A 25364-nucleotide genomic window follows, 5' to 3' on the forward strand; every position below is an offset into this window, starting at 1 on the left:
ACTGAAAAGAATACTAACATCACTTAAAACTATACTGTCTTATTCTATCTTGTGTTCCAAACAGTCCATTAAAAAGTGGTAGTTATTTCAAGTGAGAAGAATGTTAAGAAAAATGCATTCAAGTTACAATTTTATGATGCTAAGTAGCATCAAAAGTTAATCCCACAAATAACCATGTCACTGAGGAAGGTCAAAGTTTGGGAAACATAAATGATTGAGAGACATTTCGTTGTAATGGTTTCATTACACCCACCTCATTAGTACAGGTAATTCTCCGAGGATGAGGGGCTTCTTGTTGCAGTTGATATACTGGGAAGTTAGAAAATAAAACATGTCAGTTTCCCTTATGTAGAACATCTGAATATATTAGGAATCAAAACCTGCCTGCTTTTTTTATGTTCATAAGAAAACTGTGGTACGGTCCTATTTGTTATTAAATTAAATTTTGCTATGAAGCAAAGAAAGTAAACCAAACTAAATTTAGTGAAAGCCCAGGAGCAAACACAAATAAGAAAATCATAATCCACAGAAGTGTTATAAAAAATCAGTATTGGATATTTGGCTCTCTTCTCCATAATCTGGTCATTTATTTTCCCCAATTTTTGTGGATATATTACATAAAGCATGCCTCTGCTATAAACAAATACTAGTTGTATATTTTAAAAGTACATTATTAAGTGTCAAACTTGAAACTAAAATTAGGATTTATAGGCTAGATGTAACACATACACTGTTTTTCTCCCCTATTTATATTGTGATCATCTATCTTCAAAGATAATCTCCCCTAGAAACAAAATTTCTGAGCCAAAGTTACCACCACTTATTCAACTAGAGTAAATGCAGCAAAAGAGAGAATTCAGACACTTAAATAGCTTGCCAGAGGATAATTTTTAGGGTATCTGAAAATGGACTGGTGAAAATTATACCAATACCATGTCCTTCTAAGACTCACTTCAGGCTTCTTGACTTAAAATAAAGAAAAAATGAATAGAACGTGTAGTTATCAGAGAAAGTGTGTTTATGTAGGTCTAAGTTTATCTCTTGGAGAAAATCTGTTTTTTATTTCTATACATGTAATCACATATAACTGAATTTAATACTACATTTAAATACATAGACATTTGGTCAATATAACATCAAACTACCCAGCATCTGGGGTTGTCAGACAATGTATGGCTCACATTTCAACTGTCATTATATAGACTCCACCTCTGATCATATTCATTCATATATAGTATAGGGACATATATAAACATATACAATTAGACTATGTATATGTATATATGTGGGTATACATACACTAAATATACTGAGAACAGACACACATCACTGTTCCTTATTGCTATGTAAAGGCAACAAGAGTATTGCAGTTGCAAATCTGAACTCCTGAACCAAACCACCTGGGGTCTGAACACTGGGGCTCTGCCTCTAACAATGCATACTGAGCCTCGGCTTTCATTATTTGAAAATGGGGATAATAATAGTTTCTACGTCATAGATTACTGAAAGGATTAAATACTATATGTGAAAGACTTAAAATAGTCCCTGGCACATGGTAAACACTCAATAAAGATTAGCTATTATTATATGTAGGTGACTGATACTAATACATAAAATTCTTTACAATAATATTTGGGTACCAGGATGCATCTACAGTTCATCACCAAAACATAACAACATGGTAATGCTATAATTTAAAAGGCGCTAAGAAGATACAGCTTTACTGTTTAAGAATCAAAAAATAAACAAAACATTTCTCATTTAATAATGTTTGAAATCTACTGAGAGAAATGTATTCCTTTGCCTTATCCTCCTTGTTGCAAAAATCCCTAAGAGACGTAACATATTAAAATAGTTTTAGATACCCATATTTTACTGTGAGAGTTAGTTTTTCAAAAATACTACTGTGAATATATTTTTATGGATTAAAGAGATGATATGAAGGGAATAATTTTGAGATGGGGAAGGGAAGAAAGAAAGCACTGAAACTAAATTTGTCTGGCCCTGATAGTGAGAGCACATGTGTACCACTCAGAGATATTTGTAAATCTCCATCCTCCCAAGAGAACCAAATCATGATATGCAAAAAGGTCCATGCTTCAGGTCCATTCCTCCCAGTTGGTAACTATAACTCTAAGATGTGAAAATTCAGTTCACATTTCTGTTTTGACCAGCAATTCTCAAAAGATCAATTGTTTCCCTTTGTCAAGCAAATGCTTTGGAAAGTAGGGTCACCTATAGAAACTGAATTATGAAAACTGAATGGTGGTCAAGAGGACATTAAAAGTTACTACAGAAAGTAAAATGTTGATTTTGATTCAAAGCACAAATACTGTAGTATCTGGTTATCACCAATAATGCATTTACCTATTCAGCAAGCAAATATTAAGATAAGCCAGTATGAAAAAAAGAGTGAAATATCATCATGTGAGAATTTCACCCTTTGTTTTAATCAGAGTTTCAAAGAGTATAGTTCTATTTCATGGAGAGGAGTAATTTTTAGACAAATGCCTCCTTATTGGCTACCAATGGTTAGTCTATCTTTAAGACTCATTTTTAATAAAAATATATATAAAGGGAGGGCCTTTGGATATTGTATAACTGAATATAACATATGAACTCAGGGAATACCCATCAAAAGGATCATTAAAAAATCATACATTGTAATAAAGAGTAATTAATTCAGGCCCTTCTCAATTTAGAGTTTTTTGGTCATTTAAACCAGAACTCAGCTGAAAATTTAAATTGCACAATCATTAAATGATTCACCAAAAATTAATAGCTAACTTCAAGATGAGAAGACATATGATTAAAGTACTCAACATTTTTCAATCACCTTAGAAGTGTCAATGTTTATGCACTTATTAATGAAATTCTCAGTATCTAGAGACAATACATTGTTAATCAAGTTCAGAGATCACAAGTTGGTATCTTGAGGTCAAAACTGGCTCACGTGTGTCGTTTGGTTAGCTGTTTTCCAAATTTAAATTTGTTTTTAACATTTAAAAATTAACAGATTTAACAACAACAACAAAAGCAAAAGAGAATTCCAGCTTCTCTTGAAAACTTAGAAGATGTGACAACACTGGACTCAGAGTGCTAGATACCCACAGTAAAGGGGAGCTAATTATGAGCTACTCCCTACATACAGGGCATCCTCTCTCTGCTTTCTCACAGTCCCCACCTGCCTCACTTGCCTCATTTATTACATGTTTGGCCCCTGGTTTAATTCAAGCAATACATACTGAAAAGCAACAAAACTGTACTTGTCTTAAAAGAGTTCTCAACTTAGAATCTTGCTAATTCTATTTAATTATTGGTTTGAACTTGTAAGGTTTTAGAATTATGTTTTCACAAGCTCAACTAAACCAAAATCAGAAAGCACAAGAGAGGCATGGGTAAAATAAGTTTCTTATAGAATCACAGTGAAAATAAGTTTCTCATAGAATCACACTGTGAAAAGCTGTTCAGACCCCAACAAGCTGAAGACAGAAAAAAAAAATCCTTAACATGCTGCAACTTTTGACATGAAAATGTAACTGTCCCCTTCAGCTTTACAGATGTAGTACAGAATAGAAGTGAACAATCAGAACATTCTGAATAGCTTTCATTCTGCTTGTATCTCCTTATGTGGACTGACATACCTGATTTTTTTTAAATCTCAATCCATTTAGATTTTATCACCATTTTGAGGAGTATTTTAATTACAAAAATTTAAGTCACAATACAGAGAAGATGACGAACGCATTATGGTTTGTCAGTCCCAAAGACGATCAAACAGAATTTGTTAACTATCAACTCTGATCAAGGCATATATATAGGAATTAAACACAATGTCATGGCTCAATTATTGAGGGTACTGGGCAGGGCCTACTACTTCAGTAACTTAAAATTTCAGTCATTATTGATGAAATACGGGTGTCACAGGCTTGTCAGTTTAAAAAGTTTTTCCTACTAAAATGCACAGACTCTGGGACAGATGAACTTCATTAATAAAGATGAATTTTATTAATAAATACCTTACTGGAGATTATTTACAGCTAGCTAGACATAAAACTATAAAACTGACTGAGTGGTAAAGGCAAAACAAACAAACAAAACGAAAAAAGAATTCAACCTACATCCCAATTTTTTCTAGGATCAGAATTTTGACAAACACATTTAACAATCTAAACGATCATCACAACCATTACTTCAATGTGACAATGTAACTTTTACATGTTTTCTCATTAGTTAAAATTTGCACATATACAAATTCTTAGAAGACAACATCATGATTTCATAAGGAAATTTCACATGACCAGTTTTAAATATGGACCTTTCTGCTTGGCTTTAGCACAGTTTAATCATAAAATTTCCTTGAACTGGAAGTTTTTGCATTTGATGGTCAGAAAATAAAGTCTATTCTAATAATTTCCTCCCTGTTTCTACTGTTAAAATGATGGGGGGTGGCAGTGCTCTTCAGGCACTTAAGTCACTGAAAGAAACTATAACACTCAGTATTATCACCAAAAAAAAAAAGAAATATGCCATTTTTAAGACAAATGGTAGCTACTATAAGACACAGGAAGATACAGAAAATACAAATGGCATATACCACATTTAGTAATCAATATTCTTCGGGGGAAAAATCACCACCATGATTCAATAACAGTCTGAGGTTTTATAAATGCTCTTACATTAAAATGTGCAAGGCACAAATCAGAGCAAAGAGAATAAAGATAAACTGAAAACCAGAAAATGCAGAGAAGAATTTTAAACAGGCTTGCCGCCAATGAGATTATGAGACAAAATCTCTGAGAGGTAAAGAACATCAGTCATTTTTATACATTCTTTGAACTATACTCCCCAGAATCAAAACAGAAGCAGCAGGGGTGGGGAAAAACGCATCTATGGCAATATTTTTAGAGACTGTCCATATTTTGCTTACTATAATTAGCCCCCAGTGGCAACCTATTACAATAAACTATCCGTTGCTCTGGGAACATAAAACCAAGTAAGAATCTGAATTGCTGCTCTTTCAGTCAGCAAATTTCAGCAACTTACAAATATCAAAATTCAGAATAACTCAACATTTACGAAGATGCTAATAATCTGTATTTAAAGTATAGGTTTTTTAGGTTGCTTATTTGACTCTATAGACAACAAACAGAAGTTTACAGTACTGGTTTCTGCAACAGTGCATTCATGGATTTTTAAAAAACAACTCTGATTATATTAACCCTATTTCCATTTTTAAAAATTCTGAAACAGCTTTTACTTGATGCAATAATATTCTCTAGGCAACAAGGAAGTGGAAATAAAGGACTAAGAACCTAGACTCTTCAGAAAAAATCTGTATTCTAATGCCAAGTTTAAAGAACAATATAGATTCAATGTCTCTCTTATATTTCGGAAGGCAATTCCTAAAAAAGAAGACCACTTTTTACTCATTCTTTCTAGCAAGATAGCCTCCTGACTTATCATTATTTATTTATTCCTTTTTTAATATAAAAAACAGGATCTAAGAATATTAGATTCCTTGAATTCTTAGCTTCTCCTTGCATTAGTTTTATCAGCCACTGTCAACAAGTGGTCTCCAGTTCCACAATACGGAATTCCATGCGAGTTCAGAGGGATGAGATGCATTCCTGACATGCAAACCATGACAGACTTTGTGGAAATGCTCCTATTTCCCCAGTTTCTTTTTCTGTGCTATTCACAAATTCTGTTATGAATTAATTTTTCAATAATAGACACAAAATGGAATGACTCTTCATATCTAATGTTCCTGATATTTTTATATTACTTATAAAGCACTATAACCCACCCAATTTATTTGTATACTTACAGTAAGATTTCCAAACAGGAGGTCTATATTCATCTGTATCTGAAAGAATAAACATCAAATTAACATTACTGAATACTTATATTTTAAATGAGATATTTTAATCATTAATTCATTTAATACATACTTGTTGAGGTCTATTTGTTCTAGGCATTATGCTAGGCACTAAAGGGCATTCAAAGGTTTTTTAACCTTGGTCCTCCCTTCCTTGGAGTACAATTTCACAAAGATGTTCGAAGAAAGTTACTGTATTTATTCAACTGCTTATCACATAAAAACGTCATGCTTAATTTTTACTGCTTTTACAGTCACTGAGGTAATATCAATAATGTCTTTGGGCTGAATTCTATGATCATGCCACTGAAAGATCCCTGAAATCATTGGAACTTTTCTATATTTCCCTCCATCACATTTGGGGGAGTCCAGGGAAACTGGTTTTACCAACATCAAGAGAGAAGAACAGCAAGGTACAGACCTTAGTCCTCATACATCCTGGACAATCAAAACCAGGAAATGAGCAACACTTCAATGTAGGTCAGTGTATCTAGGGAGCCACAAAGAACATGAGGTGAACATGTGCTCTCCAGGTCCATGTCCCCTCACTCTGCTTGAATGTGAATTAGGAGACAGTGTGAAGAGACAGTGGAGAGAGATGGAAATACAAGCACACGAGGGAGACGAGGGAATTGGAGAAAGGAGAGGGGACAGCGTGGTCTGGGGCTTCTCATCTTGGGAAGCACAGCTGAGGAATAATCTTGCCAGCACAAAGCCCTGCCTGCAAGGCCATGTAGCCAAACCAGCAGACACAGCATTTTGGTGTGGGGAGGTGTGGCCAGACACATCACCTGGCTCTGCTGGCATCCAACAGAAACCCACTGAGGAATCTGATCCTAAAACTCGTGGTCTCCAAGGAGGCAAGAAAACTCCTGGGACGTTTATTGAGAAGGGTGATTTCTCGTATAGGTGGCTCACAGGAAAATGGCCACAGGCTCGAAACATTCGGCCCCCAACCCCCAACCTTTAAAATGCAATCTCACACTTCATTCATGATGTGTTATCATAAACCACACAAATACTTTGAGTCAGAGGGCTACAGTAAGACTACTGATGATGGGCAAAAGAACATAAAAGGGAAATTCTAAGTCATGTAGAAATTGCTTGGCACCCAGGAGAAGTTTTCATATATGTTTTCTCAAAGAATGAATAAAAGATTACATGAACAAATGAATGAAGTAATGCAGCAAATACAGCTGACTCTCATTATTCACAGTAGTTATATTCTACAACGTCACCATAAACACTGAATTAACCAATACGGAACCACTGCACCTGGGGAAACACAAATTAGGTTCCTGTGAGCCTCTGGTCACAACATTTTCATCAACCAGTCAATACATAACTTTGTTTTCTGTGTATTTTTGTTTAAACACACCTTATTTAGTATATATTTTTGATTCATAAACATTGAACTCACAGCCAACTGTACTACAACTCATGCCTCAATGAAACTTATCTGACACATGTACTTTCTCTGTAAGATAACATCACTGTCTTCTTGCACTTAGAAGCACCAGACAGGATTTTGACACTATGCTTAGGGGCCATTTTAAAAAGTAAAATCACCAATAAAAAGCCACAAAAATGCAAAAAATGTGGCAATAAATAGGCTATGAAAAGAACACTTTTTAACAGTATAAGAGCTAAAACAAAGAAGGCAGAGTTGCCTTGCTCAACCTCAGCTGGGAATATTCAGCTCATGCAACTCAATTTGCCACTCTATAAATGTTGGCAAATGACTATGAAAGTGTCACAGGTATTTATTTTAAAAGGGTTACAAATAAATGCTAGCAAGTAAGCAAATCTGCAAGCACAAACAGAATCAAGAATAATGAGGACTGTCTGTATATGAATGAGCGATTATTCAGGAAAACTACCAACTCAGGTAAACTCACATAGGAATGATATTACATTAGGATGAAATACGACCTCAGCACAGTGACATATAGATATATACAGATTTACTTTGCTAGGGGGTGGGGGTGGGGTGTGTGTATGTTTGGAGGGTTAATTATACTGACATTTATCTTAATAAGCAAATTGAATTATATATTTTTAATATGAGGAAAAATTTGCTTCTAAGCATTCAAGTCATTTAATGATTTCATTGATGCCATATGGATGCTGTTACATTGCCATTCAATCCTAGGACAGTTCCAGGTCTAACAGGAGAGTGGACGTTCACTCTCCTGGCACTCACCCATATTCAAGTGTGTGTCTCAGCCTCCTTGCCAGCGTCCAAACAGCATAAGCTGCAGTGACCAGGCACCTCCCGACCCACCACGCGGAAGACGGCACATGCGGCCAGGAAGAGGAAGGGCACTCAACAAGGCTGAGACCCAGTGCAGTAAAGAATTTAACCTTGTGCCCCAGAAGAGGTCTGACTTTTGCCTTCAGCTCCTAGGAGGTAATTTTATTTGTCTGGGAGCCTTGGGCTGGCCAGAGAGTACCAATGTGACCTAGGGTGGGGTTTTGGGTCACACAGTGTCAGTCAAGCTGGAGAATGAGATCAACCATGTGGGCCATCAATCATAAAGCCCTCATTAAAAACTCTGAACTCAGGATTGGGAGAGCTTCCTTGGCTGGAAATACTCCATGTGGATCATCACGCATCAATGCTGGAAGAGTATGCATCCTGACTCCACAGAGGATAAGAGAAGCTCTGCATTTTGTACTTCTCCCGGACCCTGTCTTATGTGCTTTTCCCTTTGGCTGATTTTTTTTTTTTTTAAACCCACATTTGTTTATTTATTTATTTTTTTGGCTGTGTTGGGTCTTCGTTTCTGTGCGAGGGCTTTCTCTAGTTGTGGCAAGCGGGGGCCACTCTTCATCGCAGTGCGCGGGCCTCTCACTATCGCAGCCTCTCTTGTTGCAGAGCAAAGGCTCCAGACGTGCAGGCTCAGTAGTTGTGGCTCACGGGCCTAGTTGCTCTGCAGCATGTGGGATCTTCCCAGACCAGGGCTCAAACCCGTGTCCCCTGCATTAGCAGGCAGATTCTCAACCACTGCGCCACCAGGGAGGCCCTCCCTTTGGCTGACTTTAATCTGTATCCTTTCCCTGTAATAAATCATGACTCTCAGTACAACAGTGTTTAGTGAGTTCTGTGAGTCCTTCTAGAGAATCATCGAACCCAAGCGTGATTTGAGGGAACCCCTTCCAACTTGCAATTGGTGTCAGAAGTGAAAGAAGTGTTTAGGACTGTGCCCTCTCACTTTGCAGTTGGCCCTAGCTCCTTGCAAACTCTGCGCAAAGCCTGTACCTGTGAGCAGGAGGCCCTGGAGATTGCTTTCACTTTGGAGATGGTAAGAGAGTAAGAGGCTAATAATCAAAGTTCTTTCTCTGGGGGATTGTTCATCTAGTCCTAGATAGGGCTTTCTTAGGGGAACATCAACCTTTACTTGCTGTGTGACTTTAGGAAATGTACTACCTCTCTTTTCTTTATCTATAAAATAGAGTAACAATATCATCTAAAATGGGAATAGTAACAACACAGGTTTGTTGTGAGGATTATATTAGGTATCATACACTAAGCACCTTGCACTCAGGAGACCTTTAGTAAATGAGTACCCTCTCCTGCCTTCACCAAAAGCAAATTTAAAGACACAATGAGGGACTTCCCTGGTGGCGCAGTGGTTAAAAATCTGCCTGCCAATGCAGGGGACATGGGTTCGAGCCCTAGTCTGGGAAGATCCCACATGCCGTGGAACAATTAAGCCTGTGCACCACAACTACTGAGCCCACGTGTCACAACTACTGAAGCCCATGCGCCTAGAGCCCGTGCTTCACAACAAGAGAAGCCACCACAATGAGAAGCCTGTGCACTGCAATGAAGAGTAGCCCCCACTCACCACAACTAGAGAAAGCCCACACGCAGCAACGAAGACCCAACACAGCCATAAATGAATGAATGAATGAATGAATGACATTATTTGAGATGCTACAGATCACAATTCTGTGGCCAAATAAAATGAGTATCTGGCAAATAACGAAGAAATATTGGGATTTAAGTTTGTGTTTCCTTTAATATTAAAACAATTCTAATTATTAGTGACATTTAACAACATAGTTTGCGTTTTAAAAGTCTTTTCCTAGCAATCTATTTTTTTTCTGGTGGAAGTGTAAACTGGTGCAACCTCTCTAGAGGACAACTGGCAATACATACCATAAGCCTTAAAAGTGTGTAACAGGCATCTGTTAAGGAAGAGATTAAATGAGATGCTCCTTGAAAGGGAACGTTTAAAAATTATGACAGGGCTTCCCTGGTGGCGCAGTGGTTGAGAGTCTGCCTGCCGATGCAAGGGACACAGGTTCGTGCCCTGGTCCGGGAGGATCCCACGTGCTGCGGAGCAGCTGGGCCCGTGAGCCATGGCCGCTGAGCCTGTGCGTCCGGGGCCTGTGCTCCGCAGCGGGAGAGACCACAGCAGTGAGAGGCCCGCGTACCGCAAAAAAAAAAAAAAAATTATGACAGTCTCTCTTATGTTTAGGGGTGGAGACCCTAGGTCACCTTGGTATGGGCCATTTTGTTGAACAAGTTAGGCAAAGGGTAGGCACCACCGTCCTCAGGACTCAGGGAAAAGGGGCTCACTGGGAAGGGGAAGTTGCATGGCTTAGAAAAACATACCTTACACTCTTTTTTTTTTTTTTTTTTTTTTGCGGTATGAAAGTTAGAAAGTCTGACAGATATTTTAAATATTTTTAATCTTTAAAACAGTGTCTCTCAAACTTCTTGGTTTCAAAAACATGGATTCTAAAGGGCTTTTTTTTTTTTTTTTTGTACGCGGGCCTCTCACTGTTGTGTCCTCTCCTGTTGCGGAGCACAGGCCCCGGACGTGCAGGCTCAGCGGCCATGGCTCACGGGCCCAGCCACTCCGTGGCATGTGGGATCCTCCCGGACCGGGGCACAAACCTGCGTCCTCTGCATCGGCAGGCGGACTCCCAACCACTGTGCCACCAGGGAAGCCCTAAAGAGCTTTTAATATCTACTGATATTAACCATATTAGAAGTTAAAACAGAAATTTTAATAGTATATATTTGTTAATTTATTAAAAATAATAAACCGATTATATCTTAACATTTTTTTTTCCTGCGGTACGCGGGCCTCTCCCCGTTGTGGCCTCTCCCGCTGCAGAGCACAGGCTCCAGACGCGCAGGCTCAGCGGCCATGGCTCACAGGCCCAGCCGCTCCATGGCATGTAGGATCTTCCCAGACCAGGGCACGAACCCATGTCCCATGCATCGGCAGGCAGACTCTCAACCCCTGCACCATCAGGGAAGCCCTATCTTAACATTTTTATGAAAAAAAACTTTAGTTTTCAAGACAAAACATTTGTTTTAAATTTTGCACATCTCTTTAATGTCCAGTATAAGTGAAGACAGCTGGATTCTCCTATCTGCTTCTGCATTCAATCTGTTGTGATATCACATGCCATGTACAGTCTGGAAGATCCAACTAGCCATTTGTGAGAAAATGAGAGTGAAAAAGGCAAATACTGTCTTATTACTATTACTTAAAATAGTTTTGACTTTGTGGAAACTCTGAAAAAACTTGGAGACTTCCAGGAGTCCCTAGAACATGCTGTGAGAACAACTGTTTCAAACCATGATTTCCTTGGCACATTTAGGGTATGGGGCAAGGTGGGATAAGATACATTTCATCTAATAGAAGAAATAGAAAAGTTAACTAAGACAGGAAAAGAGAGGAAATCATGAATTCCTTTAGCAGAACGAAGTCCTTTCAGCTCGTTCAAAGGAAGTTAGCAAGAGCCTTCAGCTAGAGGTCTCAAGGACTCCCATCACTTCTTTTTGATTCTGTCAGAAAATCCACCCAAGCCAAGCATATCAACATGACAGACTTCCATCTCTAGAGCATGACTGTGAATGACAGCCTGACAACCTATAACTCAGTGACAGCTAATTTTAAAACCAACTTAAATTCAGGGACAGCTGCTTAAAATAATCTTAGCGTGGTATAGATGAGTGCTTAAATTAAGTATATACCCACAAAATCCATTTTCTCCATTGCCTTTATGTGTAAGTACTACTTTTCATTCACTACACAAAAGAATTTTATATAAATATCAAAATTATGCTGCCATACAGAAACGTTAAGACAATCAGAAAGTTCCATTCATTCAATAAATATGTATTAAACACCTTCTGTGGGTAAGAATGTCAGTTACAAGGTGGGTCCAGATGTCGTTTACGCCTTTAAGGGCGGTAAGAAGAATAAGATGGATATTATTACTTACTAACAAGGTAATATAATAAGAGTAATACATAAGAGTATAAGAGTAATACGTAATACTCTTCTACATAATGAGAGTTTCATAAACCATCATCTTGTCAAAATGCTTGACAAGAATAGGTCCCCAATAAGTATTTGCTGAGCTGATGAAAGAATGGAAGGGAAGAAGGAATCACTTTTGGCCAGAGTGTGAAGAAAGACAAATCAGAGGTGATATCATCTGACAGTGGCTCTGAAGGACGGATGATTTTTAAAGTACAGGGGCCGAGGCAAGAAGACTGGAAATAAAAGAGAGAACAACATTCTAAACAGAGGCAACACAGTGAATAGGACACAGGAACAAGAAAGCTCAGACAGTGTTTGAGGAACAGTAAAAATGCAGAGTGGTTGAAATAGAAGACATGTTGAGGAAAGCTTGAGATTCAGGCCCTGGAGGGAACCTGGGCTGTGCTGTCCAGGAGGAATCCATAAGTAATGCACCATGTGTTTTCCTCTGTTTTGTGTATTAAATACTCAGATGTCTGAGAGGAATACTATATTAGGCCCAGGTCAATTCTCATGAGTCAGAGAAAACAAGCCAAGCAGCAGGAAGGCCAAAGGTAAGAGAAAAAATCGATGGAGCAAAGACTCAGAGGAGGAGAAAGTAATGGACTCAAAAATCACAGGTGGTGGACAAGGCCTGGGAAGGTGGAGACATGGCTCTACGTCTAATCAACTGGGGAGGTAAAAAGGCGGGTTCTGTTTGAGACATTCTCTTCTGTGACTCTAAGTAAAAACCTAAACAAATAATTCAGGAAAACAAAAGAAAAAATGAGATTGTTAAACTATATGGAAAATAAGTAAAGGCCAAGTTGATTAGCACGTATAGTATGATCTTATTTTTTTTAAAGAAAAGAAAAGATATAAATGTGTATGTGAATGTGTACATGGGGAGGGGCAAAGGGACAAGGAGAGAGAATATGAAAGATTCAGAATGACATATGCTAATTTAAGTAATAGTAGTGATCTCTAGGTCGGCCCTCCTCACCCAGGCTCCTCACCTGAACCACAGAGCACATAAAATGTTTTGAGTGGCATTTTCACAGTTCTCCCATGTATGGTAGATAACCAGAGTCTTTCTATAAGCAAGAGAGAAGTTAACTTATTACATACAGTGGATGTGCTGGGCCACTGGGACATCATTCTCTCCCGAGAACCATTCTCTTGATGGTGATTTTTACTTTTCTTATATATCTGTGTATTTTTAAAAATTATATAATGCATATATTCATTTGTGCTAAGGAGGAAAAAGCAACTACTAAAAACAAACAGTATATAAACGAACCAATCAAAAGATCAGCAGAAGACCTAAATAGACATTTTTCCAAAGAAGACATACAGATGGCCAACAGACACATGAAAAGATGCTCAACATTGCTAATTATTAGATAAATGCAAATCAAAACTACAATGAGATACCACCTCACATGGATCAGAATGGCCATTGTTAAAAAGTCTACAAATAACAAATGCAGGAGAGGGTGTGGAGAAAAGGGAACCCTCCTACACTGCTGGTGGGAATGTAAATTGGTGCAGCCACTATGGAAAACAGTATGGAGGTCCCTTAAAAACTAAAAATAGAACTACCATATGACCCAGCAATCCCAATCCTGGGCAAATATCTGGAAAAGATGAAAACTCTAGTTCAAAAAGATATAAGCACCCCAATGTTCAGAGTAGCACTATTTACAACAGCCAAGACATGGAAGCAACCTAAGTGTCCTTCAACTTTATCCATGAATGGATAAAGAAGATGTGGTACACACACACACACACACACACACACACACACACACACACACTGGAATCTTATTCAGCCATAAAAAAGAATGAAATATTGCCATTTGCAGCAACATGGATGGACCTAGAGATTATCAGATTAAGTGAAGTAAATCAGACAGAGAAAGACAAATAAATGGTATCACTTGTATGTGGAATCTTAAAAACGATACAAATGAACTTATTTGCAAAACAGAAACAGACTCACAGACATAGAAAATTAACTGTTACCAAAGGAGAAAGAGGGGGGGCTGATAAAGTAGGGGTTTGGGATTAACAGAGACACACGACTGTATACGAAACAGAGAAACCACAAGGACCCACCGTACAGCACAGGGAACTATACTCAGTATCTTGTAACGACCTATAATGGAAAAGAATCTGAAAAACAATGTGTGTGTGTGTGTGTGTGTGTATAATTGAATCACTTTGCTGTACACCTGAAACTAACACAATATTGTAAATCACCTATACTTAAATTTTTTTAAGTATAAGTTAACTATTTATAAGAAGAGAAAAACATGGAAACTGATTCAGATAGAGAAAAGCACCATTTAACAAACTCCACAGGAAATTATAATTGTTTTGAATGGGCTCTTGAAATGAATACCTTACCAGAGAAATAATATCTCCAGTCTGAGAGGCTTAGAAATCAACCACAAGCTTTGTGGCAAACATATAAATAACACCACCTCTTCTAAAGTCCTCGAATCCCCCCTGAGAACCTCTGTGGAGGTCTTCATTTACCTCTTCTCCCTGTTCTAAATGAATTTGCTGAATGGAAAAGAGAACAGCTTCTTAATTAAATGTTTTTCACTACTGGTTAACTGCAAGAATTATGAGCCAAGAATATCATCAAAAAATCTACAAACAATAAATGCTGAAGAGGGTGTGGAGAAAAGGGAACCCTCTTGCACTGTTGGTGGGAATGTAAATTGATACAGCCACTATGGAGAACAGTATGGAGGTTCCTTAAAAAACTACAAATAGAACTACCATATGACCCAGCAATCCCACTATTGGGCATATACCCTGAGAAAACCATAATTCAAAAAGAGTCATGTACCACAATGTTCACTGCAGCACTATTTACAATAGCCAGGACATGGAAGCAACCTAAGTGTCCATCGACAGATGAATGGATAAAGAAGATGTGGCATATATATACAATGGAATATTACTCAGCCATAAAAAGAAATGAAATTGAGTTATTTGTAGGGAGGTGGATGGGCCTAGAGTCTGTCCTACAGAGTGAATTAAGTCAGAGAGAGAAAAACAAATACCGTATGCTAACACATATATATGGAATCTTAAAAAAAAATGGTTCTGAAGAACCTAGGGGCAGGACAGGAATAAAGACACAGATGTAGAGAATGGACTTGAGGACACGGGGAGGGGGAAGGGTAAGTTGGGACGAAGTGAGCGAGTGGCATGGACACATAAACACTACCAAATGTAAAAATAGATAGCTAGTGGGAAGCAGCCACATAGCACAGGATCAGCTCAGTGCTCTGTGACCACCTGGAGGGGTGGGATAGGGAGGGTGGGAGGGAGGGAGATGCAAGAGGGAAGAGATATGGGGATATATGTATATGTATAGCTGCTTCACTTTGCTATACAGCAGAAACTAACACACCATTGTAAAGCAATTATACTCCAATAAAGATGTTAAAAAAAAGAATTATGAGCCAAGAATATCTTACTTTTACATATTTTATCATGTTTATGAAAATGATTTCAATTTTTTCTTGCTTTTTTTTTAAACTCAAAGATAAAGATTTTAAGCATGATTTAGTGTTAAACATGTTTTTGCCTATAATTTTCCCTTCTGCTACTTCTTTCTGTAAATACTAATATTTTCAGGACATTCATTTTTCCTTTGAATATTAAAAACTTCAAGACACTTATCTGTATCTTTAGGCAATGACTTTAAAAATCTTAGTAAAATATATCTAGGATAATATCTTAGATATGATCAATTATAATATATACTATTAGGGCTATTTGGGAGGTACTCAAAGCATTCACTTATTGATTCACAAGGTTAAATCTGCTCATAAATACCCTAATGTTCTCAATTTTTAGATTAACTTAAAACATTGTATGATTGAGTAAATGTTTATGCTTTCTCCAATTAGATCCTATCTAGGTCCAGCCTAGCTATGGATGTCATTGAAAACAACTGACCTCTGAAAACAGAAAAAATTTTATTTCATTCTTTCTATTATACAGTTTTGTGTATCATTATATAGTTATGTCTTACGAATTCTTTGATTAGGATAATATTCCACTGATGAAGTTTAAACCTGCTTAACTTTTTATTTTAAAAAATAAATAGGGCTTCCCTAGTGGCGCAGTGGTTACGAATCTGCCTGCCAATGCAGGGGACACGGGTCCAAGCCCTGGTCTGGGATGATCCCACATGGCGCGGAGCAACTAAGCCCATGTGCCACAACTACTGAGCCTGCACTCTAGAGCCCGCAAGCCACAACTACTGAGCCCGTGTGCCCAACTACTGAAGCCCACGTGCCTAGAGCCCGTGCTCCACAACAAGAGAAGCCACCACAGTGAGAAGCCCGCACACCACAACGATGAGTAGCCCCTGCTCGCCGCAACTAGAGAAAGCCCACACACAGCAACGAAGACCCAACACAACCAAAAATAAATAAATAAATAAATAAATTTATATTTAAAAATAATAAAAATAAATAAATAGTTCATGCTAGAACAGACTAGAATGTTAAATATAAGCTGTTTATTGTCTTAGGCTCAAAACAAAAAGGCTTTTACAACTTTTTAACAATATGATGAATTTTCTCAAAAAGGATTATGTTGCATTTTAAATGAGGTTTTAGACTTATGACATACTCACACTCAAAAACTATGTGATTAGGGCTTCCCTGGTGGTGCAGTGGTTGACAGTCCGCCTGCCGATGCAGGGGACACGGGTTCGTGCCCCGGTCCGGGAAGATCTCACATGCCGCGGAGCGGCTGGGCCTGTGAGCCATGGCCGCTGAGCCTCTGCTCCGCAAGGGGAGAGGCCACAACAGTGAGAGGCCCGCGTACGGCAAAAACAAACAAACAAACAAACAAAAAACTATGTGATTAATGTTTTAAAGAATGTTTCAGGGCTTCCCTGGTGGCGCAGTGGTTGAGAGTCCGCCTGCCGATGCAGGGGACATGGGTTCGTGCCCCGGTCCGGGAAGATTCCACATGCCGCGGAGCGGCTGGGCCTGTGAGCCATGGCCGCTGAGCCTGCGCATCCGGAGCCTGTGCTCCGCAACGGGAGAGGCCACAGCAGTGAGAGGCCCGCGTACCACAAAAAAAAAAAAAAAAAAAAAAAAAAAAAAGAATGTTTCAGATTGCCTTTGGTTTGAAAATTAACAATTTAGAATTGTTTAAAAATTTTAAAAATTGACGTTTATTGATAAGAAAAAGCCATTTTTCCCTTGAAATGAAGACTCAACTTTCAACCTACTTGCAAGAGATTCCCTGCCCTGCTTTAATCAGAAAATACAAGGCATTAATGATTAATCCCCACCTGTTGTGTACCAAATTTTGGCATACTAAAATAATGAGATGCTTGTGACCATAAAACTCTATTTTACTATAAAGTGATCTTCTAAAAGAACAAGGGCATAAAATTCACAATAAAAACCAAATAATTACTACAGTTAATATTTGCAAGAGTCATAAAGAAAACAACCCAACTTCTCACTCTAAAAGAAAAACATTTTTTGGAAAACAAAAATTTACAGTAAAAATTAAAAGGCTCATAATAACATTCACAACTCTAAACTAAGGAGAAACCAAGTAAAAAAGAGCTTTGCTAGGTTTCTAGGTAACTCATATCTGTAAACTTCTTTCTTAGAAGATGCTTCAAAACACAGTGAATAAGCATTTTAACTAAGATAATTAATATTCACTCTGCAAAGTCATAGCCAAATCAGGTCAGTTAAGTTCAACCTTAGAAGAAACAAAGTCATTTAAAACTGCTCCAAGTTGAAAAGTGATGTGTCACGATACAATTCTGACAGAAATAAACTATTTTTAAAACCAAAGATAATTGTTTTTAATTCTTCAGAGAATAATGACCCAGAACTGTTAATACATGGGAAAAAGAACTTCTGAGACTGTGCAACTAGAGGGCTCACATGTAACTTCATCAAAGATCTCCAAAAACAAATATTCTGCAAGTGCAGTGTTCAACTCTTCACCATGGACCCACAGCATAGGCCAACAAAGCCTCCTAAATTAAATGCGACCCAAGCTTGGAAATCTCTTCTTTTAAAAACTCAAGCTTGGCCTTTAATTAAAGATCTAAGCGATGGTTCCTCTAACCAACTTGGCAGACCCAGCAAACAGACTACACAAACAAAGCCTTCTGCTTACTCAAATCTTTTCACAATACAGTACTCTTGGAACAAAAAGCTATACACAGGAACTGGGTCATTCAGCTCAATTCAAAGGTAAGGGCTGGCATTTTCCAACCTACTATTTCTCTTCTAGACAAGTCATATCTCTCTGAAGTTTTCTCTTTAAAAGGTTTGGTCATTTCTGATCATGTTTATCCTAACATGTTGGCTTTTTTTTTTTTTTTTTTTGATGTTGGGGGTAGGAGTTAATTAATTAATTAATTAATTTTTGCTGTGTTGGGTCTTCGTTTCTGTGCGAGGGCTTTCTCTAGTTGTGGCAAGCGGGGGCCACTCTTCATCGCGGTGCGCGGGCCTCTCACTATCGTGGCCTCTCGTTGCGGAGCACAGGCTCCAGACGTGCAGGCTCAGTAGTTGTGGCTCACGGGCCTATTTGCTCCACGGCATGTGGGATCCTCCCAGACCAGGGCTCGAACCCGTGTCCCCTGCATTAGCAGGCAGATTCTCAACCACTGCGCCACCAGGGAAGCCCCGGTATTTTTTTAAAATAAATTTTCTTTATTTATTTTTGGCTGCGTTGGGTCTTCGTTGCTGCGTGTGGGTTTTCTCTAGTTGCGGTGAGCTGGGGCTACTCTTCGTTGTGGTGCGCGGGCTTCTCATTGTGGCGGCTTCTCTTGCTGCAGAGCACAGGCTCTAGGCATGCGGGCTTCAGTAGTTGTGGCTCACGGGCTCTAGAGCGCAGGCTCAGTAGTTGTGGTGCACGGGCTTTGTTGCTCCCTGGCATGTGGGATCTTCCTGGATCAGGGCTCGGACACGTGTCCCCTGCACTGGCAGGCAGATTCTTAACCACTGCGCCACCAGGGAAGCCCAGCATGTTGGCATATTAACAGAAAGTCCTCAGGCCCACTTAACACAAGGTTTCTAACAGAAAACTTCAAGAAGAGATTTAGCTCCTATAAAGCCTCTCAACATATCCAAATGGCTCCCATTTGGATTTTGTTTAACTAAGTAAAAAAAATTCAGCTTTACAAACATGATAGTTCCTAAAACCCTCTACCACAAAAAAAAATAGAATACACAAAACTCAACAAATACAATAGAGTATATACCCTTCTACTTGATTTCTCTGCAACTCACATATCTAAAATTAAACTGCAATAAATTAAGAAATCCTTGTAATTCTATATCCTTAAAAGAGTATATCATGTGGTATATACATTTTACCTCACACAAAAAAAGAATACACCTGGGGAACACTTTTTCCAAATCCAGCAACTCCAGAGCACTTGAAATTACAGATATTAAAAATGTAACCATGAAAACTCTTCACAGCAATTTTACTTTTTATAAATACAAGTTCTAGAAAATAATCAACTAAAACTACACTTTTAGTGGGGATCTTCTTAGTCAGTTATTTAAGGACTATAACTCAGTTGTCTCAAATGCCCTCACCTCCTTCAGTATCCTCCTTGTTCTTTTCTTAAAGTAAAGTTGCAAACAATGTTTTTTCTCCTTGTAATTCATCCTTTGGGACAAATTATTCCTAATCCATACATTTCCCATTCCTACATAGTTTTATAGCAATGTCTCGCTTGGATCCTTGCCCTTGGAAAAGGAATCTCAGGCTTCAGAGTATGCAGTAGAATGTGTTTATTAGAATGTGCATTATTTTTTGATGCAGATTCATAGAATAATTAGGATTCCCCCAAGCCAACAAGCAACCTTTCGAAGTCTTGCCTTACATCAGCGTTTTCAAGCTTTATCAAGAGGACAGCTACTCAGAAAATAGGATATACTAACCCTTAAATTTAATTCTATGGGGAAAAGAGGGATAATGTTCCTATTACTAATACTTTGACATCACAGACAAGTGAGACAGGAAAAGGTCACAACATTCCTCATCTTATCATGATAATTTCCAAATGTGCTTCTTTTAAACTGGACTTCTCTGGGAAAACCAATCAGAGTCTGTCTCTGTCTCTGTCTCTGTCTCCTCTCTCTCTCTCACACACACACACACACAAGTAGATTCTGAAGAACACAAAAAAGTTTGCCTTAGATTACAAGATGTGGAGCCAAATGTGGACTAAGGCAGCTCACAGCTGTAGGAAGAAAACAGAGTCAGATATGGAAGTAATATTGTATAAACCACAAATGAGCAGAGTTGGGATAATTCTAAGCACATGCTAACTGTCCCAGGGTATAATAAAACGCTCAGCATGTTTTAATTAACTGTGCTTTGACTGCGCACATGACAGTATGGACTGCCAAGATGCAAAAACTCTTTGGAAATGAGAACTTATGTTCCAAATTGATAGGTTACCTATGTTTCTTCCTTTGAGAACAGAACCCAGGGCATAAAAGGTCTGGGGGCTGTGGTCTCTCCTGCCAACAACTGCATCCAGCAATGCCTAAAATGAACATGTAATGGACTTTTTGTTTTAAAGAAGTTCCTGCAGTGTGAGGACACAAGGAGCAACTAACTGAAAGTATAATAGCAACAAAGACCCACTTTTCTCAGTTCTCAAAATCTGAATGCTTTCGAGAGTAGAAGTATTTTTATAACTCATCTGGCAGCAAACTCTAGTCTGACCTGAACCTGAGAGTATATTTATAGTTCTTTATAACTCATTTGATGGTAAAAACCTCACCTTAATGGATGTGAGAATATTTAGTCCTTATTTATTATATGGAATGTGACTTCATTTCACTGCAGAAATATTAATGTGTGATTATAAAGTGATGTGTCAGACACTGCTAGGGTGTTATACATATAAGTATATATGTATATATGAAATGTATTACCTTTCTAAAATCTGAAAAATTCTGAATTCTAACATACATTTGTTACCAAGGGTTTTGGATAAAGGATTCCAAACCCGCTACTCTTATTACTATTAATTTTTTTTTTCTTTGTGGTACGCGGGCCTCTCACTGCTGTGGCCTCTCCCGTTGCGGAGCACAGGCTCCGGGCGCGCAGGCTCATTGGCCATGGCTCACGGGCCCAGCCGCTCCGCGGCACGTGGGATCCTCCCGGACCGGGGCACGAACCCGTGTCCCCTGCATCGGCAGGCAGACTCTCAACCACTGCGCCACCAGGGAAGCCCCCGCTACTCTTATTAATATTATGGCTGATCATGTTACAACGTTAAGTCGGAACATAACAACACTCTCCTGCTAGATTCTCTCCAATGGCTTCCTATGTCACTCAGAATTAGAGCCAAGCTCTTTACAACAGTCTACAAAACTGCTATTCAAAGGGGACCACAACATTGACATCACCTGGTAATCATTAGAACTGCAGAACTGCAGGCCCCAACTCCCACCTGTGAATCAGAATCTGCAGTTTCACAAGATCCCCAGGTGATGTGCATGCACCTGATTTTCCAGAAGCACTGACCTCTAAGACCCTAGCTGATCTGCCCTTCTTACCTTGCTGAGTTCACCTCCTACTTCTCTCCCCTTCACCCACTCTGCCAGTCTCTTTGGTTTCCTTGCCATTCACGAGACACACGAGAAACATTCCCACCTAGCTGTTCCCTGGGACTGGAATGTTCTCCCCGCAAGAATCTCTGTTGACTTGCTCCTTTACCTGCTTCAGTTCTTTACTTAAAATGAGGCCTTCCCTGTCACCCTAACTAAAATGCTCAAAACCCCCTGACAATTCATATTCTCCTCTGTTTTCATTAGTTGTCATTGTATTCTTTCTCTTTAGTTCATATCACTATCTAAAATACTAACATTCTGGGCTTCCCTGGTGGCGCAGTGGTTGAGAGTCCACCTGCCGATGCAGGAGACATGGGTTCGTGCCCCGGTCCGGGAGGATCCCACATGCCGTGGAGCGGCTGGGCCTGTGAGCCATGGCCGCTGGGCCTGCGCGTCCGGAGCCTGTGCTCCGCAACGGGAGAGACCACAACAGTGAGAGCCCCGCATACCGCAAAAAATAAATAAATAAATAAAAAATAAAATAAAATACTAACATCCTGCCAAACTATGTTGGTTTTTGTTTGTCTCTTTCTGCTAGGATGTGAACTTCACGAGGGCAGGGATTCTTTTGTCTGTTTTTCACATTGCTGTATCCCTTGGTGTGGTTTGTGAACCTCTGTGGCTCACTGAGGCTCTTTTAGAGGGGTATACAAGGTCAAGCCTATCTTCATAATTATACTAAGAAATCTGCCTTTTTCACTGCACTGACATCTGCTCTGGTAGTGCCAAAGCTCTGGTGGGTAAAACTGCTGGTGCTTCAGCACAGAAAGATGCAGTGGCACCAAACTGTATTAACTGTCATTAGCCAACATACATTGATAGTTTTTTTTAAAAAATTCAGTTTCACTTAGGAATGTCCTTGATGAAGCAATTTAAAAACTATTAATTGTGTTCAATCTTTTTTTTTTTTTTGCGGTATGCGGGCCTCTCACTGTTGTGGCCTCTCCCGTTGCGGAGCACAGGCTCCGGACGCGCAGGCTCAGTGGCCATGGCTCACGGGCCTAGCCGCTCCGCAGCATGTAGGATCCTCCCAGACCGGGGCACGAGCCCATGTCCCCTGCATCGGCAGGCGGACTCTCAACCACTATACCACCAGGGAAGCCCCTGAGCTTTCTTCTTTTAAGCTAGACTGTAAAAATGTAAAGAACTGTAAAAATGTAAAAGAACTGTAAAATGTAAAGAACTGTAAAAATGTAAAAGAATGCCACTCTTCTCACTACCTTAAAAAATAGTTATTTTTCATAAAATACATTATTTATGCTAACATGCAATGGTTTATTCTTATTTTTAAATCAACGGATAACTTTTTAATTTCTCAATTTTATTTTCAAATACAATAAACAGCAATATATATAACCCACATAAACAAATGCTCCTTAGGTTCCTCAATAATGTTTAAGAGTGTAAATGGGTCCTGAGATTAAAAAAGTCTAAGATAGGGGGCTTCCCTGGTGGCGCAGTGGTTGACAGTCTGCCTGCCGATGCAGGGGACACGGGTTCGTGTCCCGGTCCGGGAGGATCCCGCATGCCGTGGAGAGGCTGGGCCCGTGAGCCATGGCCACTGAGCCTGCACGTCTGGAGCCTGTGCTCCGCAACGGGAGAGGCCACAGCAGTGAGAGGCCCGCGTACCACAAAAAAAAAAAAAAAAAGTCTGAGAACCACTGGCCTAAAACAATAACTAGTAAATAGTAGTAAATTTTGTCACCCTGAACACTTACCATGTGCTGGGCTCTTGTTAAATACTTTTACACTGATTTATGCCTCACAACAATCTTACAAAGTAGGTATTATTGCCATCACCATTTTACAGGTAAGGAAACTGGTACTTGAAAGAGATCAAGGTATTTGTTTAAAGTCACAAACAGCAGCTGAGATCAGGTGACTCCAGATCGCATGCTCCTAACCACTACTGACACTATAATAAAGGCATGCTGGGTTAGAAACAAGGCAAACAGTGCGAAGCCAGGTGGCTACTTTAAAACTATCAAGGCATAAGAAGGAGCCAAAATACAAAGCCAAATGGTGTGGGGACTGAAGAAAGGCAATCTAAGAAGGTTCATGTGAGCAGAAGAAAGACCAGAACAACTTCTCAGAGGCAGAATCAGATGTTTGAGAAAATATTTCAAGCACAGCTCACAAGGTTACAACAACTACCACTAGGCTGAAGAACAGACAATAAAAACCCTAAGATGTCTATTTAGCTTCAAGACCAGCTTCCAAGGCTAGTACAGACAAGCTGATATCCCTTATGGTCAGGTTCATTCATGATGCTGTTAAAGTCTTCTTGCTGCTGTTGGTTTCCCTGTATCTCAAGCTTGAGTATAACCTTCAATGAAATTCTGCGGTTCCCATGTCCAAAGAGAGCTTCCGCCTCATTATATCTACCCACTCCGAGAAGTGGCTCCTCTCGGGCCCACAGTCGGGTGATACCCTGAAGCTGCATCATCCTGACTGGATTAGTGACAAAAAGGGCATTAAGACATTAAGATGTCTGCATTTTATGAAGGAGTCCTATAAGGTCAAGAACAGTAATTCCTTTCCAATTTCAAATTTCCCTAAGCTAAAAATTCCTGCTAGAATATGCAGACATACCTCTCAAGCTTGAAGTTTCTACATCCTGTAATATTTAAACCATGACTCACTTTTGTTGTTAAGGATGATTTAAAAATGAGTGATGCGGGACTGGGGAAAAAAAAGGAGATGAAGTGGGTGGCACAGCAGTAATCCTAGTTTTAGCAATGCACCACTCAGACAGATAATGGAAGTTAGGGCAAAGGAAGTAAAGTGAGATCTCGGAACCATTCTCCTCACGCTATTGAGAGGGAGGCCATAATGTCAGGTTAGAGTGTTCACCTACGTGTAATGTGTTCAGTGCTGAGACTGTGAGGAATTAGGCTGTATAACCCTATCAGAGAAAAATTCTGACTCAGCTATGCATATAGACGGTCAGAAATAGGAAAATATAACCTCTTGGTATGCCTAATAACTGTGGCAATGGAAAAAATGAATTTATAAGCACAGTCTCAAAACTTTGGATGAGGGAAATCCTGAAAAGATTCTAATATACAAGGAATGATAAATGATTACTGACATTCTCTTTCTCTAGTCTTCTGTCTTCTTTTTCTATCAGTGAATATAAAAAGAAAACTATAAGGGCTTTCATAGCTTCACTAGTGATCCAGGATTACCCTAATGCTATTTTTGCCTGGAACCCTTAAGTTGCTCGTTCTCCTACATGGGGTCATTGAAGTAAAAGTCTAGGTTTTAGAAAGAGAATGCTAGGTAAGGATTATTATGCTCACTGGTAGTTTCCAGAGCTGAGCAGGCTGTCATCAGGTCATCACGCCTCCTTCTCACTGCAGCCCATGCTTTGACATATGGTATACCCAACTACAGTGACTCAACATTTTGCTAGATCATAATACAGAAGACATGTATATGAAACACATTTATTTGTGTTTTAGATTCCTCAGTGTTCTGTGGTCTTTCTGCATGACAGTAATGCACCAACTTAGACCACTCAAAGCCCGGAACACAATTTTCTTAAGAAGGGCAGAA

The 25364-nt window shown here is 39.2% G+C and overlaps 1 protein-coding gene across 1 annotated transcript in view; it reads right to left on the reverse strand.

Moving 5' to 3' along the window:
• Positions 1-25364, reverse strand: part of CHN1 (chimerin 1) — a gene marked incomplete at both ends in the record, with an annotated part of 196456 nt that overhangs the window by 134722 nt on the left and 36370 nt on the right. The window contains 3 exons of the mRNA XM_079710705.1: positions 254-309; positions 5831-5869; positions 24036-24257. Of these exons, the coding sequence (XP_079566831.1) occupies positions 254-309; positions 5831-5869; positions 24036-24257 (317 nt within the window). The remainder of the gene's footprint in view (positions 1-253; positions 310-5830; positions 5870-24035; positions 24258-25364) is intronic.

Source organism: Hyperoodon ampullatus, assembly GCF_949752795.1.
Source record: "Hyperoodon ampullatus genome assembly, chromosome: 8".
Lineage (NCBI taxonomy): Eukaryota > Metazoa > Chordata > Mammalia > Artiodactyla > Ziphiidae > Hyperoodon > Hyperoodon ampullatus.